Source organism: Sturnira hondurensis, unplaced genomic scaffold (assembly GCF_014824575.4).
Source record: "Sturnira hondurensis isolate 20B ecotype Veracruz unplaced genomic scaffold, ASM1482457v3 Scaffold0008196, whole genome shotgun sequence".
NCBI lineage: Eukaryota > Metazoa > Chordata > Mammalia > Chiroptera > Phyllostomidae > Sturnira > Sturnira hondurensis.
In genome coordinates this window covers 8,976,001-8,991,198 of record NW_028080827.1, presented here as the reverse complement: position 1 = coordinate 8,991,198, position 15,198 = coordinate 8,976,001, and the positions used below count along the sequence as shown (strand labels likewise).

General features: G+C 37.1%; 1 protein-coding gene across 1 annotated transcript in view; it reads right to left on the bottom strand.

Moving 5' to 3' along the window:
• The window catches only part of UNC13C (unc-13 homolog C), a 511,573-nt gene that overhangs the window by 190,231 nt on the left and 306,144 nt on the right, over positions 1-15,198 (bottom strand). The window contains exon 17 of the mRNA XM_037053932.1: positions 3,003-3,136. Coding sequence (XP_036909827.1) covers positions 3,003-3,136 — 134 coding nt within the window. The remainder of the gene's footprint in view (positions 1-3,002; positions 3,137-15,198) is intronic.

The following is a 15,198-nucleotide window of genomic DNA, read 5'->3' as shown; positions in this document are numbered from 1 at the left end:
CTCACACTCTTCTCCTTCTGGCACCCCATGATTTGGATGTTGGAACATTTAATGTTGTCCCAGAGGTTCCTCAGCCTCTCATCAATTTTTCCAATTCATGCTCTTCATTCTGTTCTGGTTGGATGTTTATTTCTTCCTTTTGTTCCAAGTGGTGGATTTGAGTCCCAGTTTCCTTCCCTTCATTGCTGCCTCCCTGTATAGTTTGCTTTATTTCACCTTGTGTAGCCTTCATTTCTTCCTTCAATATGTGACTGAACTCAATTAATTCTGTGAGCATCCTGATTACCAGTGTTTTGAACTCTGCATCAGATAGGTTGTCTATCTCCTCATTGTGTAGCTCTTTTTCTAGAGTTTTTATCTGTTCTCCAATTTTGTCATATTTCTTTGCCTTGGCACACCTGTTATGTTGTAAGGAGGTGAGCCTTAGGTATTTGCCAGTGCAGGGCAACCCTCTTTCCTGCACTGTATGTGGGGGAGGCATCAGTGAGAGAAAAATGCCACTTGCTTGCTCTGCTGTAGCCCCACTTTCTAACAAACTTTCCTGTGAGACAGAGTTTTTCCTGCCTTCGCAAACCCCACCGTATTTTACAAGGAGAGATTTTGAGTCTTCAGGAGTCGGCCACCCTTCCTTGCCCACATGGCCTGCAGCCTTGCAGTTGGTCTAATCTACCTCAGCTGCCCATCTCCACCCCTCCTACTGGTCTGGATGAATGTTTCTTTAACCCCTTGGCTGTCAGAAGTTCTTGCAGTTTGATATTCTGACAGTGCTGGTTGTTTATTATTTTTAAATTAGTTGTTATCCTTCATTTGATTGTGTAAGGAAGCAAAGTGTTTCTACCGATACCTCCATCTTGGCTAGAAAGAGCTGGTTCCATGATTTTTTTATTTTATTTTTTAAAATTTTATTGCTATTCAATTACAGTTGTCTCCATTTTTTCCTCATTACTTTCCCCTGCCCTGCCCACCCCCACCACCCACATTGAATCCTCCCCCAGTTGTCTTTGTTTATGGGTTTTTTATACATGTTCCTTGATGACCCTCCTCCTCCTTTCCTCCATTATTCTCCTCCTTCCTAGTTACTGTCAGTTTGTTCTTTATATCTATGTCTTTGGTTCTATTTTGCTCACTTGTTTGTTTTGTTGATTAGGTTCCACTTAAAGCAGAAGCTTTTTAATTTGATGTAGTCCCATTTGTTTATTCTTTCCTTTATATCCCTTGCTCTAGGGGACATATTGGTCAAAATATTGATTTGATGTTTTTAGTGATTTTTAGATCTACTTGAATTTTCTGTTTCTTCTTCTTCTTTTTTTTTAATACAAATTTTTCTAGTCACATCCTGATTTCTGATATCTGGTAAATGTAAAAATTTCTTTAATTAAAATTTAAATCCTTTCAAACAACTTAGCATTTTTTAGTAGATTTTAGCTTTCTTTCAATGGTCCTTTTTCAAATGGCCTGTCTAATCCCAAGGGTACAACCTTGAAACATGTGGTGATCTTTCTATCCTTGGGAAATCCACTCTATTTGTAGGAGAGCTCCAAAAAATGATTGAGAAAACATGTAATTCACAAAGCTACTCAGGATGAGCTGAGGACATGTCATATATTAAAAAAATAAAATCAAGTCCTGGGTTATGAGAAAATAATAAAAGATTAAAGTCTCTACAGATGATTATGAGGAGACACTCTGGCCTTCAGGCAGGAAAGGTGAATATAAGGGTAAAAGGGAACAGAATTTGTGGTTACATATCCAAGAGAGGACCACTTTTTTCACAAAGAAGAGGAATTTGGAGCAGGTAAAAATGAGCATTTTGGGTGGAGGGACAGAGCAAAAAGGAAAAGGACTCATGGGCCTGGACAACTGTGGTGATGACAGGGGGCACTGGGGTATAAGTAGGAGAACTGGTAATGGATAAAATACGATAAAAAAGAACAAAGAAGCAGAAAATGATAAAAACTTGGGTACTTAAATTTACTTCTGTAATTGAAATTTCAGTTGAGTTCACACATAAGCAAAATGCCCCAAACTGTCTTAACTAGTAGGGTCATAGAGGAATAAGCAGTTCTCCATAGTAAATCTGAATTTCCTTCTTGTTCCACTTCACAGCTGGTATGTTTCTGCTATCCCTGCTGTCCATAACATGTCCGGTATCATGAATATGTCAGGATGCCCTCGCCATTAACCAGACTGCAAGTGCTTGGTTGGCAGAGGCAGCTGCTATTTTGCTTGTATAGTCCTCAGTAGTGGGGATGAAATAAATCACAAATATGCACCACTAAAGGTGCATTGGAGCTTGGAAATTATCTAGTACTGTATCCTTATTTTACATATGAGGAAACTGAGACCTAGGGGAATGAAATAATTTGCCCGAGGTCTCATAGCTAGTGGCATTTTGATTAGTTGATGACTTTAGACAATTCTAGAGTCTGGTCTTCTGTAACAGCCATGAATTTGAATTCATCTGCCTTGACTACTTGCTCATGATTTGCAATTTCTATGCATGGAGGAGTAGGTTTAGATCGTTATTTGAGAAAATGGAATTGTTCTATTTAATATTGCATTAAATTTGTTAAATCCAGGATACACAAGTATTTTGAAAGCAGGGTTTGTTTTTTTTCCAGATCATTTATTATTAAAAAGCTATATGTTTAATAGTAGTTTCTAACATGTCTTTAGTTTGGAATGGTGCATTTTTTCTTCTTTTGAATGGATAGTTACAAAAGAAACCAGAGGAAATAAACGCTTTTCTATATCAAATAAAAATAAACCTTGGAAAGTATTTGTCTCCACATCCAAAGAATCACAGTCTATGGGGCTTGAACTAAAAATTTATATCATCGAACTGATATTTTCTGATAAAATAGAAGAATATTAGTTTGTACTATAGCTTATTTTTTTAAAAAAAAATTGTCATTCTGTGAGACGATAAGCCATGTTTCAAATGTTTTGTTCTTTAGCTTTAGTTGAATAAAATCTATTTGTTTATAAAACAGTGTACTTACTGATTCAGGACAGGTGTGTAGGCCGTCTTATCCTCATCAATAATCGTGACCATCAGGGTAATAAGTTGGGGCCAAAAATCCAAATTCTTGGTGGTTGGTCCCTGCTCTTCCCGAGGAATGTCCTGTTTCTTACTCTTCTCACAAGGTCACATAACATACAAAAGAAAAGGTTAAATGGCATGACTTTAGTTAGAAGTCACTGTCAAACAGGAGGATCAGAGAAAATTGTTATGAACAAATTAGCTAATGGGAGCCAAAGCTACTAAATTCAGATTTCCTTTCTTCATTGACTGGAATGCCGAGGGATAAAGCCACAGTGGCCAGGCTTTAATTTCTAAATACTTTGGTTTTGGAATGAATGCTTTTCTTCTTCTGACTATAATCTTAGGAATTATTACTGTAGAAATTATTTCTTTAATGGAACTTCTCTGAAGGGGAAAGTCTGAATTCCTTCTATACAAAAGTGTGTGTGCATGTGCATATGTGTGTGTATGTGTGTGAAAAATTTATCTTGCCTAAATATTTTATTCAAAGTCACATTGGTGGCAAGTGGGCAGAATTCAAGACTTCATGGTTACCAAGTCAGTACTATCAAACTACAACAATATACACGTTACATGAATGGCCCATTAACTCTCTCATTCCATCTACAAATGTATCTAATTAACTAAAACTTTGGAAGCTTATTTTGTGTGTGTCTGTGTGCAAGACATGTTGAATCCTTCTCCATTTATCACACTGAATGAATTCTCCATCAAGATTAACAGAGTATAGTAACACTCATGACTGTTTCACATAGAAACTTCACACTCAGCACATATAATTCTTTCAAACATACCAGTAAATTGTTCTGGTTATTTTGTTTGGTAGGTATTATTTTTAGAGCACTTCTTTTACATTTATTTTGTAAAATCAGGCAAAAATATAAAGGCAAGACAATTTTTACTCAAGTGTAGAAATAGGTGGGAAGTATATGGCTTCCCTGACTGTTCTTAGTAAATTATTTACATGCTTCTTTCCAGAATATCTGAGAACTTAAATTTGTGGTTCAGGAAATTCATGGGCGCTCTGATACAAAAGGTAGGTTAGATTATAATTGGCCCAACCAGTTGGCATATTTAACTGCCATGTCTTATCTGAAAATCAGCTACCCTTTGGTATACATAGAATGTTGTCTGCATATCTTCTAATGCTGCCCAAGACAGGGAACCAGATTTGGATGAGTCATCACCCAATTACTTTCACTCAAGTTAGAGCACAGCCCAATGTTGCATCCACTTACTATTAGAGACCTCCATACACAGACTGCAATGTACCTTTAAGGGGACGTAATTTCCCTAAGGTGCTATCAAGTGCTGTTCACTTATTTTTATTCTCAAAATGCAACAGATATTAAAAGTTGGAAAGCAAAATTAAAATAGTCAAAAAACTAGTGGCTGGCACAAATTACTTTGAAATTGCCAGAATGCCTGTGAAGCGGACTTCACAGGATCTTAAGAACCTCTCATGTCTAGGCCCCAAGAACCACGTGAAAGTCCTTGGCAGCCTTCCCTTCTTCATTTCTGGGGCACATCAAGGCATATCAGCAGATCTTTAAGAAGCAAAAGGCAGGAATGCAGTCTCACAAATACTCAGCCTTACCTACTTTTAAGTTATATTTTCTATTACAATGTATCATTCTTTTGTGAACAGGACTTTATTACTGTCACAATAATGCAATCATTTACTCATTACATGAGTTAACGAAATTTCCTCTCCAGGATGTGTTTAGATTTGGAGAGTCTGGTGAGTTGTGAAGGTCATAAATAAAATCCGTTCTGATGGTCACAGTGGACTACATTAGAATACTGTCATTCATCATCATGATGTGTGTGTAGCCAAACTATATGTCTAACTTATATCAAGTAATGTAGTTAAATGAGAGACAATAACTATAGATGATATATTTAACATCACAGTCACTTATCAGCATACTGCAAAGAGTGATATGGAAGGGAAGAAAGACTAAAGTATGAGGTTGAATATGCATTAATCCCAAAGTCCCTTAGCTGTCATATATCATACTTCCATTACTCTTTTTTTAATGAAATTAGAGGATTATAGATAGCACCACTTTTTTTTTTGCATTACATTCTCTATGTTGCATCACAATAAACCAAATGGAATGCTGAATCATTAAATTTTTACATATCACACAGCAATGTCATAAATCAATTTTCTTGTTTTATTAGTGCATTTCAACAGACTATGTGTTCAAAATAATGGGGTACAATGATGTATATTAAAATATATACCTGGGGACTTCTGGCCAAGATGGAGGTGGAGGTGGAAACACTGTGCCTCCTCACACAACCAAGTTTAAAGACAACAGAGTTTTAGTAACTCAAGGGAGTGGACCAGAAGAAACAAAAAATGACCAAACAGAAAAGAATGAAGAAACAAGAATTTAAAAAAGTGAGGAGAGGCTTAGGAACCTCCAGGACATCTTTAAACGTCCCAACATCCAAATTATAGGGGTACCAGAAGGGGAAGAAGAACAGCCACAAGTGGAAAACTTATTTGAACAAATAATAAAGGAGAACTTCCCTGGTCTGGCAATGGAAATAGACTTCCAGGAAATCCAGGAAGTTCAGAGAGTCCCAAAGAAGTTGGACCCAAGAAGGAACACACCAAGGCACATCATAATTACATTAGCCAAGATTAAAATGAAGGAGAGAATAAGGGGACAGTCACCTACAAAGGAGTTCCCATCAGACTGTCAGCTGATTTCTCAAAAGAGACCTTACAGGCAAGAAGAGGCTGGAAAGAAGTATTCCAAGTCATGATCCAAAGACCTACAACCAAGACTGCTCTATCCAGCAAAGCTTTCATTTAGAATGGAAGGGCAGATAAAGTGCTTCTCAGATAAGGTCAAATTCAAGGAGTTCATCATCACCAAGCCCTTATTATATGAAATGTTAAAGGGACTTATCTAAGAAAAAGAAGATGAAAAATATGAACAGTGAAAGGACAGCAAGCTCACAGTTATTAACAACCACATCTGAAACAAAAGCAAACCAAGAAGACAGCTAGATCAGGAGTGGAACCATAGAAATGAAGAACACATGGAGGGTTAGCAGGGGAGTGGGAGGAGGAGAAGGGGGGAGAAGGTACAGAGAATAAGTAGCATAGACAGTAGGTAGAACATAGACAGGGGGGAGGGGAAGAATAGTATGGGAAATAAAGAANAAATACCAAAATCTATTAAAAAAACCAAAAACATAATAAAAAAAAAAAAATATATAATATATATATATATATATAGATATATATATATATATATATATATACTTGGTTTATTAAGAATTAAAGTTTTCTCAGTAAGACTTTATTTAATCTGCCCTGGCTGGTGTAGCTCAGTGGATTGAGTGCGGGCACGCGAACCAGAGGATCACAGTTTGATTCCCAGTCAGGGCACATGCCTGGGTTGTAGTCCAGTTCCCTGCAGGCCAACTCCCAGAAGGGGACGCACAAAAGGCAACCATACATTGATGTTTCTCTCCCTCTCTCCTTCCCCTCTAAAGATAAATAAATAAATAAATAAAATCTTAAAAAAAAAAAAAGACTTTATTTAATCCCCTAGAAGTTGACTAGGGCATTTAACGTCATGGTTAAAAAAATTAAGATAATGGTAGTAGGAGTTTTAAAAGCTAATAAATATGTTAATATGTACTGAAACCCCTTTAAATTAATACTCATAATAATAGTATATTTTATGATATATTTATATAATATACAAATAAAACATAATTATAAATGTAATAACAAAAACCAAAATCCAATAAACCAATAAAGCTATGACTTAGTAGATCATTAATTATGGTCAGCATTATTATAGTGACTAAAATATCCTTTATTGAGGAAAGAAAGTTGAAAGAACATTCCTGACACTATAATGGGAGAGGATTTTTTGAAAATGGAAAGTTGCCAGAGTCAGCCGAATAAAGCTTCCAAGAGGCATGTTCACAAAGAATATTTCGTACAAAAAAACAGCTTATACAGATACACTGATAAAATGTACACTCTACCTTCATAATTTCAAATAAGAAAATACAAAGATATTTCATCAAAAAGAGCTCAGCATGTAGAGAGAACTATTATGTGCAAAAAAAACCAAAAGAGTTGAAGTATTAGACGATATCTCCATGGCAGTGAGACTTAAGCAACACCCCTAGAATTGCTATACTTCTGTGGCATTCATATGTAATTTTGAAACTGTCCTCTAAAGAGCTGGCTGGCCAAAATTTGTGGGGAGATATTTGGCAAAGGAATACAAAGATGCATATTTAGATGTGAAAGCACATGACATACATACATGGGGATTTGTTAATAATATGAGGCTACGAGGTCTTGATAAGGTAAAGTTAAATAAGTTATTTCCAGACTTCTTTGAGTAACATATTAATAGGCATAGTAATTCTCTAAGATGGTACTTGTCAGACTTCAGTGTGCATCAGTATCGCCGGGAAGGCTTGCTAAATTATAGATTGGTAAACCCTATAAGCAGAGGTCCTGATGCAGTAAGTCTAGCATGAGGTTTGAGAACATGCACATACAGTGAAACCTCAAATAATTCTGCTGCTGTTAGTTCCAGGACTAGACAGGAGACCATCGCTCTGAGAGCTAACATTAGAACCCTAGTTTCTCAAATGCATTTGCACTTGATAAACCCTCTACTCCCCTCCTCTTTTAGACAACCCCACCTTGTAAAATTTTGCACAGAATAAATGTGCCTCTGAAAATATTTTGGGGAAAAAGGCTCTGGAGATAGAGGCTATCAAATCCTGAAGTAACATTTGTTTCATGTTAAGGAATTTGCATTTAAATCAAACTTGATAAGGCCTACCAAATGATTTAAACACGGAAGTTTTTAATTATGTTTGCTTTTTTAATGACTTGGCAGTAGCAGTACGTTTAATAAAATTAAATTTAAAAAAGAGTCAAGTAAAATTGATACAACTAATCACCTAGTTGGCAAGAAAGAAGAGAGAAAAACTAAGTGGAACTACCCAGAATGTAATTAGGTAGGTTGGTCTGGACTTCAAAAGCATTCTGAATTATTGATATAGATTAAAAAAAAGTTCCAGGCTATAAATGGTAGCTGAAATTATGGAGTAAATAAGATTACTCAAAGAGAGGCCAGAGGCAAAAGCTTGGGGAAAATTCTAACAAGGAGAAAGAATACAATTTTATTAAAAACAGGCATAGACGGGGGAATTAAACCTTTGTTGAAACAGAAGAATGAAATTTCGTGTGTATGTGGGAGGACTAAGCCTCAAATATAAATGAAAAACATGTTTTCCTTGGAGTCAGATGATAAAAATGCTAGGAATTTCTATCCAAAGAGAAGAGCAGGGGCAAATAGTAAGGGTTTGACATAGGTCCTTCCAGCGAAAGGAGAGAGCCTTGAGTTGAACCCACGGTGGCACTGCCAGGTCGCTTGGGAGCTTTGCTGAGAGAGTGGCTCCCTGAACTTCTGGTGACATTGCTTAAGATCACCATAAGTTCCCTCCATCACTGGATTTAAATGTCAAGAAAACAGAATGTGGATTTGCTACTGGAGTGCAATGAAAGTAGGGAAGAAGACAGATTTGAGTGTTTGACGAGAAGGGTTGAAGTGCTAGAACAAATATTTATTTAAGTCCTGAGGAAGAAAGAAAAAAAAATGAAAGGGAAGGTAGAGAAATGGATCTAGACAGGGTAGGGAGTATGAAAGGCAGAAAGACAGAAATGGTGTTTAGGTATTTTCACTATGGGAGTGGGAGGCAGGAATAGAGATGAGGTGAAGGGCCTCTAGAGCTGAGGTCTAGAAGAACCAGGGGAAATGATTCCTTAGGTAAGATAATGAAGCTGTTGTTATCTCTCAAAATAACTTACAGAATTTATGCATATATAAGTAGGTGACAGCTGTAATGTTCATAGGAAGATAATTTTGGTTCAAGGCAGGTAAGCAAAAATTGAAAGTTTTGACCACAAAGCTTATAAATGCTAGAAATTTGGAAAATCAGGACACTGGGGCTCTAAAGACACAAAATAAAACAAAAAGACATGCACCTGAATATTTAACAAGAAATAAGCTTAAAATATAACAAAAAGACTGAGAAGATAAATTAATATTAATTGTTAACTAGGTATCTCATATATGTTTGCAACTTCCTTTGACACTGAGTTGGTTATATACCTCCTCGCATTTCTGAGATAAGGCAGTCTTAGCCCTGGCAGTCTAATAGGTTAGAAAAATGGAAACTCTATCAATAGTTTTAGAAGCAGATCATAAAGTTTCAGATGCTTAACAGATCTGAGATCCCTGTGAAGAGTGATGTGGACAGTTTTTTAGCTAGGAGAAGAATGGACATTTATACTGCCCTGTACCTAGACAGGATCAGACAGAATTTCCCTAGGTGTTCTTCCTGTAGCCCAGGGCAACCGGTTGAAACTTTAATGATGTCAGTGGAGCTATCCTTCTTGCTGCTCTCTCCCAGACACTGCTGCCTTTCCTTAACAGTCTGATAATACTTTCACCACTTTCAAAGCAGCAACAGAGGCATCTTTTTAGCTCATTTTGTATTCAATCATCACAACAAACTATTAGTCTTGAAGACTGGATATATAAACGAACAGTGGACAGACCACATACGACAGAAATCCGACCCACAATCTTTGCGGCAACTAGTTTGGGAAGCCAAACCACAGCTTCTACAGCAGTCAGTGGGGAATGGTCAGCAACTGGTTAATCCAACACTTTCCTCAGATTTTGTCCTCACTTTCAGCTTGATATCAACCAGAACAAGCCAAATATGCTCACCAATCCAACCATGCAGAATGCCCTTCTCATGAGCTGACTCCCAGTTTCCCCATACAAACAAGTTCCAATCATTTCAGGCCTGATGCCTTCCCTGCTCTCTGCTATAAAGCTTTCCTCCTTTTCTGCCTTTGAGTCTGCCAAATAAAAGTAATGTTGGCTGCCTTCCTTGTTAAAGCAAGATCCAAACAATTAGCCTGTTTGTTCTTATTTGTTCATCTCCAAATATCAAAGCCAAATATCAAAACCCTCATTTCAGAGATAAACTGAGTTACCTTAATTCCCAACCATCTTCTTAACTGAAAATAAGCATGCAGACCACACTTAAAAATACTTTTTTTGTTATTTATATTCTCAACTCTAAGAGAGTTGATTATATAGGTTATAGACACATTACAACCATTACTTCTCACTAATAATGTTGTGCTGATTTTTTTTTCTGAGTTAGATCTTGAATGGGAAGAAAAACTTTCAGAGAATAAAGTTATTGAATCTTATATAAAGTCCCTACAGACTTCCTAAATTCTTGAGACTGACACACTTCTCTGCACATACTGGCAATGAGAGAGCTATAGGCACAATCAGTGTGTTCTCCCACCCCCAGTTTTAGAGCTTTCCTAATTGACACTGTAACGTGTTGTCCCAAAAGTTCCTACTATGAGTTAATCCTTACTGTTCATCTCACCACCGCCTCTTCACCTGTTTCTCCCAACTAGTGTTAGTTTAATTCCACTCAATGTTAGCCAGTGTGAATGGTCAGACACGAACATAATAGGAGGATGCAGAGGGTGCAGCCCTGAGCTCTTCACAGACTCCTTAGTCTGCTTGGCCAAATACAAAACCATCAGGATATTATAGCGTTCATAATGACTTTACTAAAATTGCTTATCTTGGTAATTTCAGAGGCTAAATTTTGTTCAACTGATTACACTTAAGCAAAATGGTATGAGCCTCTGATCAAGGTGTGAAGGTGTAGACAGGAAGTAAAAAAGAAGCAGGGTATGGAAGGATTTCACAGATGCTTCCACAAAGAAGAAGAAGAAAATAACAGAGAAGAAACAGCTTTTTTAAAGCTGTATTAACTTTTTGTGAGCAATTTGATCTCCATGCCAGGGAGTTCTACAACTCAGACAAAGACTATTGGGAGGTGAGATGGAGAGAAGTTAGGGAAAACTCCCACAGGGTGGGATGAGGAAGTAAAAGAGGACATCTCTGACCAATAAGCTGCTGGGTCCTCTCACCGGAGCCCCCACCTCCATGCCTGAGCAAAGGAAACACTTATGGCAGGAGACTCTGTGTAGTCCCAGAAGCCAATGACAGGGACTGGCTAAAACCACATCAATCCAAGTTAAACACATCAATCCAAGTTGGAGAAAAAACTGACACCAGAGACCAACTCCAAAATTCATTATACCATCATTAAATGAAAACTGACACCACAAGGGGAAGGAGGGCTAATCAGGGGAGAAATACCACGCCATTGCTGGAGCTGACCACATTAAGAAAAAGATCCCCTCCTAACCCAGAGGCAAAGACTGAATTCAGTGCTCCAAAGTTTAGGAGCAACCTATCTTTAGAAGCACGTAAAATCCCAAGAACTGACTGACCCATGGTGCAACTCACTCGCTAGTGAGCCCATGTCCACTTCAATGTATACATGAGCTTCCAGCACAGCAGCACATCCTAGACTCTTCATCTCTACCTGAATAAAACTTACTTCTGCTCTCACTTGGATTCTCACTCAGACTCATTCTAGTATTCTTTCCTGTGAAAGTCAAGAGCCTGAAGTTCTCTGATCATGCAGGGGCAGGGCCAGCCTAAGACACAGCACCTATCTGGTGACAACTGGGCTGAATTCCAGGGCCTGGCATGAGAAGACTATCCACAGGCAAGACAAGAGGAAGAACTATGGAAGTTAAAATCAAATCATAAGTACACGCAAATCTTTATGTCTCTCTTCTTCTCAGCTTTTGCCAGGAGCGCATAGACCTACCCACAATGCTCTACTTCTTTCCTTTGTTTTTTAATCATGCTGTAAGACTGAAAGGCTATAGACAATGCTTATTACAATTTATGCATTCTATCGATGAGGAAAATGAGGCTCATGAATGCTCCAGCCAAGTTTATGTATAGTCATAAAGGTCAGACCTTGAAATGTTAATGTCAATTTATTTTATTTTAAAATCCATTTTATTTTACCTCCTCCCTTCCACTAAAGCAAAAAATAAAAATTACCTCAGGTAAACAGGAAGAATACAGAGTTGGATTTCATTTGCAAGGCATGCAGAAGAAAATTAAGTTAGAGATAAATAGGGTTTATGACCCCTCCTCCTAAAGAGTTTGAGAACTGTTGCTAAATGAAATCATTTGCATTTTCATCAATGACCAAAGAAATCACCTTATATATCTTAACATCTTGTGTAAATAAGGCACCCTTTTTAAGGTGGTGCCAATATTTCCCATGACTTTTTTTTGAAATTTTTTGCCTCTGGCAATGTTAAGTCCACGGCTTACTTGGACCATTTACAAGTTTAACACCTTTGATTTAGCTACAAAGAAAGGTATTTTTCACTACTCACCTTTTTTCTCATTATTAATCTTTAATGCTACTGTCAAAGATGCCTTATTCACTCACTGAATTTTACTGACATACAGTAAGTCACTTCACTTTTGCGGGGAGATTTGGGGAAGCTTGGCTGAATGAGACTGATGCCTGGATTCTCTAATGAACTTGAACTTAATGAAATAGCCTTTAGTATTCTGGGTATGCCATGCATACATTTGAGTTCAATTTCATCACAGATAAAGTTGTGCTAACTTTGTGTTTTCAAGACACTGGGGCACTCTATTCTCTGATGGCCACGATTATTGTATAACTGGCCTTTAAAATCCATATGTTAGAATATTTCACTTTTTTAAAGCAAAGTACTTACAGTATTTTTACTCGATCTTTTCAGCTTCAATAAGCGAAGTATCTGGACAATGCCCCAGTGCATTTTTTAAAAAGATTTTATTTATTTTTATTTTTAGACAGAGGGGAAGGGAGAAAGAGAGACAGAAACATCAATGTGTGGTTGCCTTTCATGTGGCCCCCACTGGGGACCTGGCCTGCAATCCAGGCATGTGCTCTTACTGGGGAACTGGGTACCCTTTAGTTTGCAGACTTGTGCTCAATCCACTGAGCTACACCAGCCAGGGCCCAAGTGCATTTTAAAGTGTGTGGACACTCTACCAGGGTGTCTAACCTCTGGCCTACGAGCTGCATGCAGCCCAGGATGGCTGTGAATGTCGCCCAACACAAAATTGTAAATTTACTTAAAACATTATGAGATTTTTGTGTAATTATGTGTAATTTGTGTTGCAGTATATGTGCAGCCCAAGACGATTCTTCTTCCATTGTGGCACAGAGATGCCAAAAGGTTGGATACCCCTGCTCTAAATAGTTTTAGCAGCACTAAATGGTTCCTTGAATATGAAGAGATTGTCAATGGTTAAGTGATGTGTGTGTATATATTTGCATATATATATATATAACCATAACTATAAGTTGTCATAACTCTAAATGTGAACTTTAAATATACAAATTACCTAATAACATAGTATAACAGAAAAACTAATAGTTAAACATAGAATGAAAAACTTAACATTCTGTTCTCAGCTTACCATTAACTTGAAGAAATTGATTTCTTCAACTTTGGATACCTAATATTAAAATAGAAATATACACACCTAATCCTATGTTTCTGATAATTCTGGCAAAGTATATAAGTTGAATATCTTAAATAAGAGACATTTGTTATCATATTATCACAGTAGGTGATATTTATAGCATATACTCTGTAATTTGCAAGGTTTTTGCTAGATTCCAAAGAGAGATGCATAAGAAATTTTTTAAAATATAAAACGTTACTATTTTAATGGATCAACTAGTAGTTTTGACCTTTTCTTTTTACATCTAGTAGTCACTTATATCCATTTAAGATATCACATCTTTGAAAGAACTAATAGTCCTTAGGCTGAACTCAGGACTATCATGACAGCCGATTTAAACACATAGTGGATGTGGTAGAGAAAGAGATTAGAAGATAAATTGGATTTATCTTCTGTGGTGAAGAAAATAGAGCCTGCATTTGTGAATAAAATTTTCAAGAGAAGACTTTAGCACAATATAAGAAAAAAAATTTAAGTATCAGATCTGACCAAATATTACAAATCTGCTAACATTTAGAGGTACACATAATTTCCTTCACCTATGATATATCCAAAGAATGGCCACATGTTGAGTTGCTTTTTCATATGCTTTCTATGATTATATGCCTGTAACTAAATTAGTAGAGGTAAAAACACAATCCATAAGTTTTGATCACCTGACAGGATATTGATTAAAAATATGTGATTGTTGGGGTTTTTTACATCTTTATTCAGGTACAATTGATACACAAACCCCGCATAAATTTAAGGCATACAGTTTGATGAGACTGGAGATATGCATATATCCATGATGCCACCACCAAAACTAGGTAATAAACCTACCCATCACACCCCAGAGCTTCCTTGGGTCCCTTTGCTTTCCTACTGCCCCCTCCTCACCTCCCCCCCCCGCCATTGGTAAGAATTTAATATGAGATCTACCCTGTTAACAATTTTTTAAATGAGTAACACAGCACTGTTAACTATAAGCTCTATACGGCACAGCAGATCTCTAGAACTTATGTTGCACAACTGTAACGTCATACCCATTAAACATGTGGGTGCTCCTTTAAAGGCTAAAACACATTGTGGCAGAAACGGGACAGCTGTTCACCAGATCTGTTTCCGCTTTTCCTGCAGTACACAGCTAGACTTTTGTGGAGGACTAAAGATGGTTACAAAGTCTTTGGCGTCCTTCCATTAAGCAGCATATCTATATTTTCTTCCCTTGAGTATGGGTGACTTTGATCAATAAAATATGGTAGAAGTGACGTATGTCTCTTTCTAGGCTGAGGTTTTAAGAGAACGGCAATTCTCAATGCCTGTTACTTGTACCGTTTGCCCTTAAAATGCAAGCACTAAGCTGTGAGGATGTCCAAGTAGACCAGTGGAGAGGTTTGTGTGGAGAAGAACAGACAGTTCAGGTGCCATTCTCACCAGCAAGTCTTCTGATTTCACTAACAATCTCCTTGAAGCCCTTGGAGATTTTTGCCTATCACCACTTGATCCCAAATATGCTACATGTTTATCACACAATACTAGATAATAAAAACAACTGTATTACTTTTAAATGCTTGACAATCATTATGAGAAAAATTAGGATAGTGAAGTTTTACATTTTAACGGTGATTGATATTTTAATTTTTAAGCTTATGTCAATGTTTT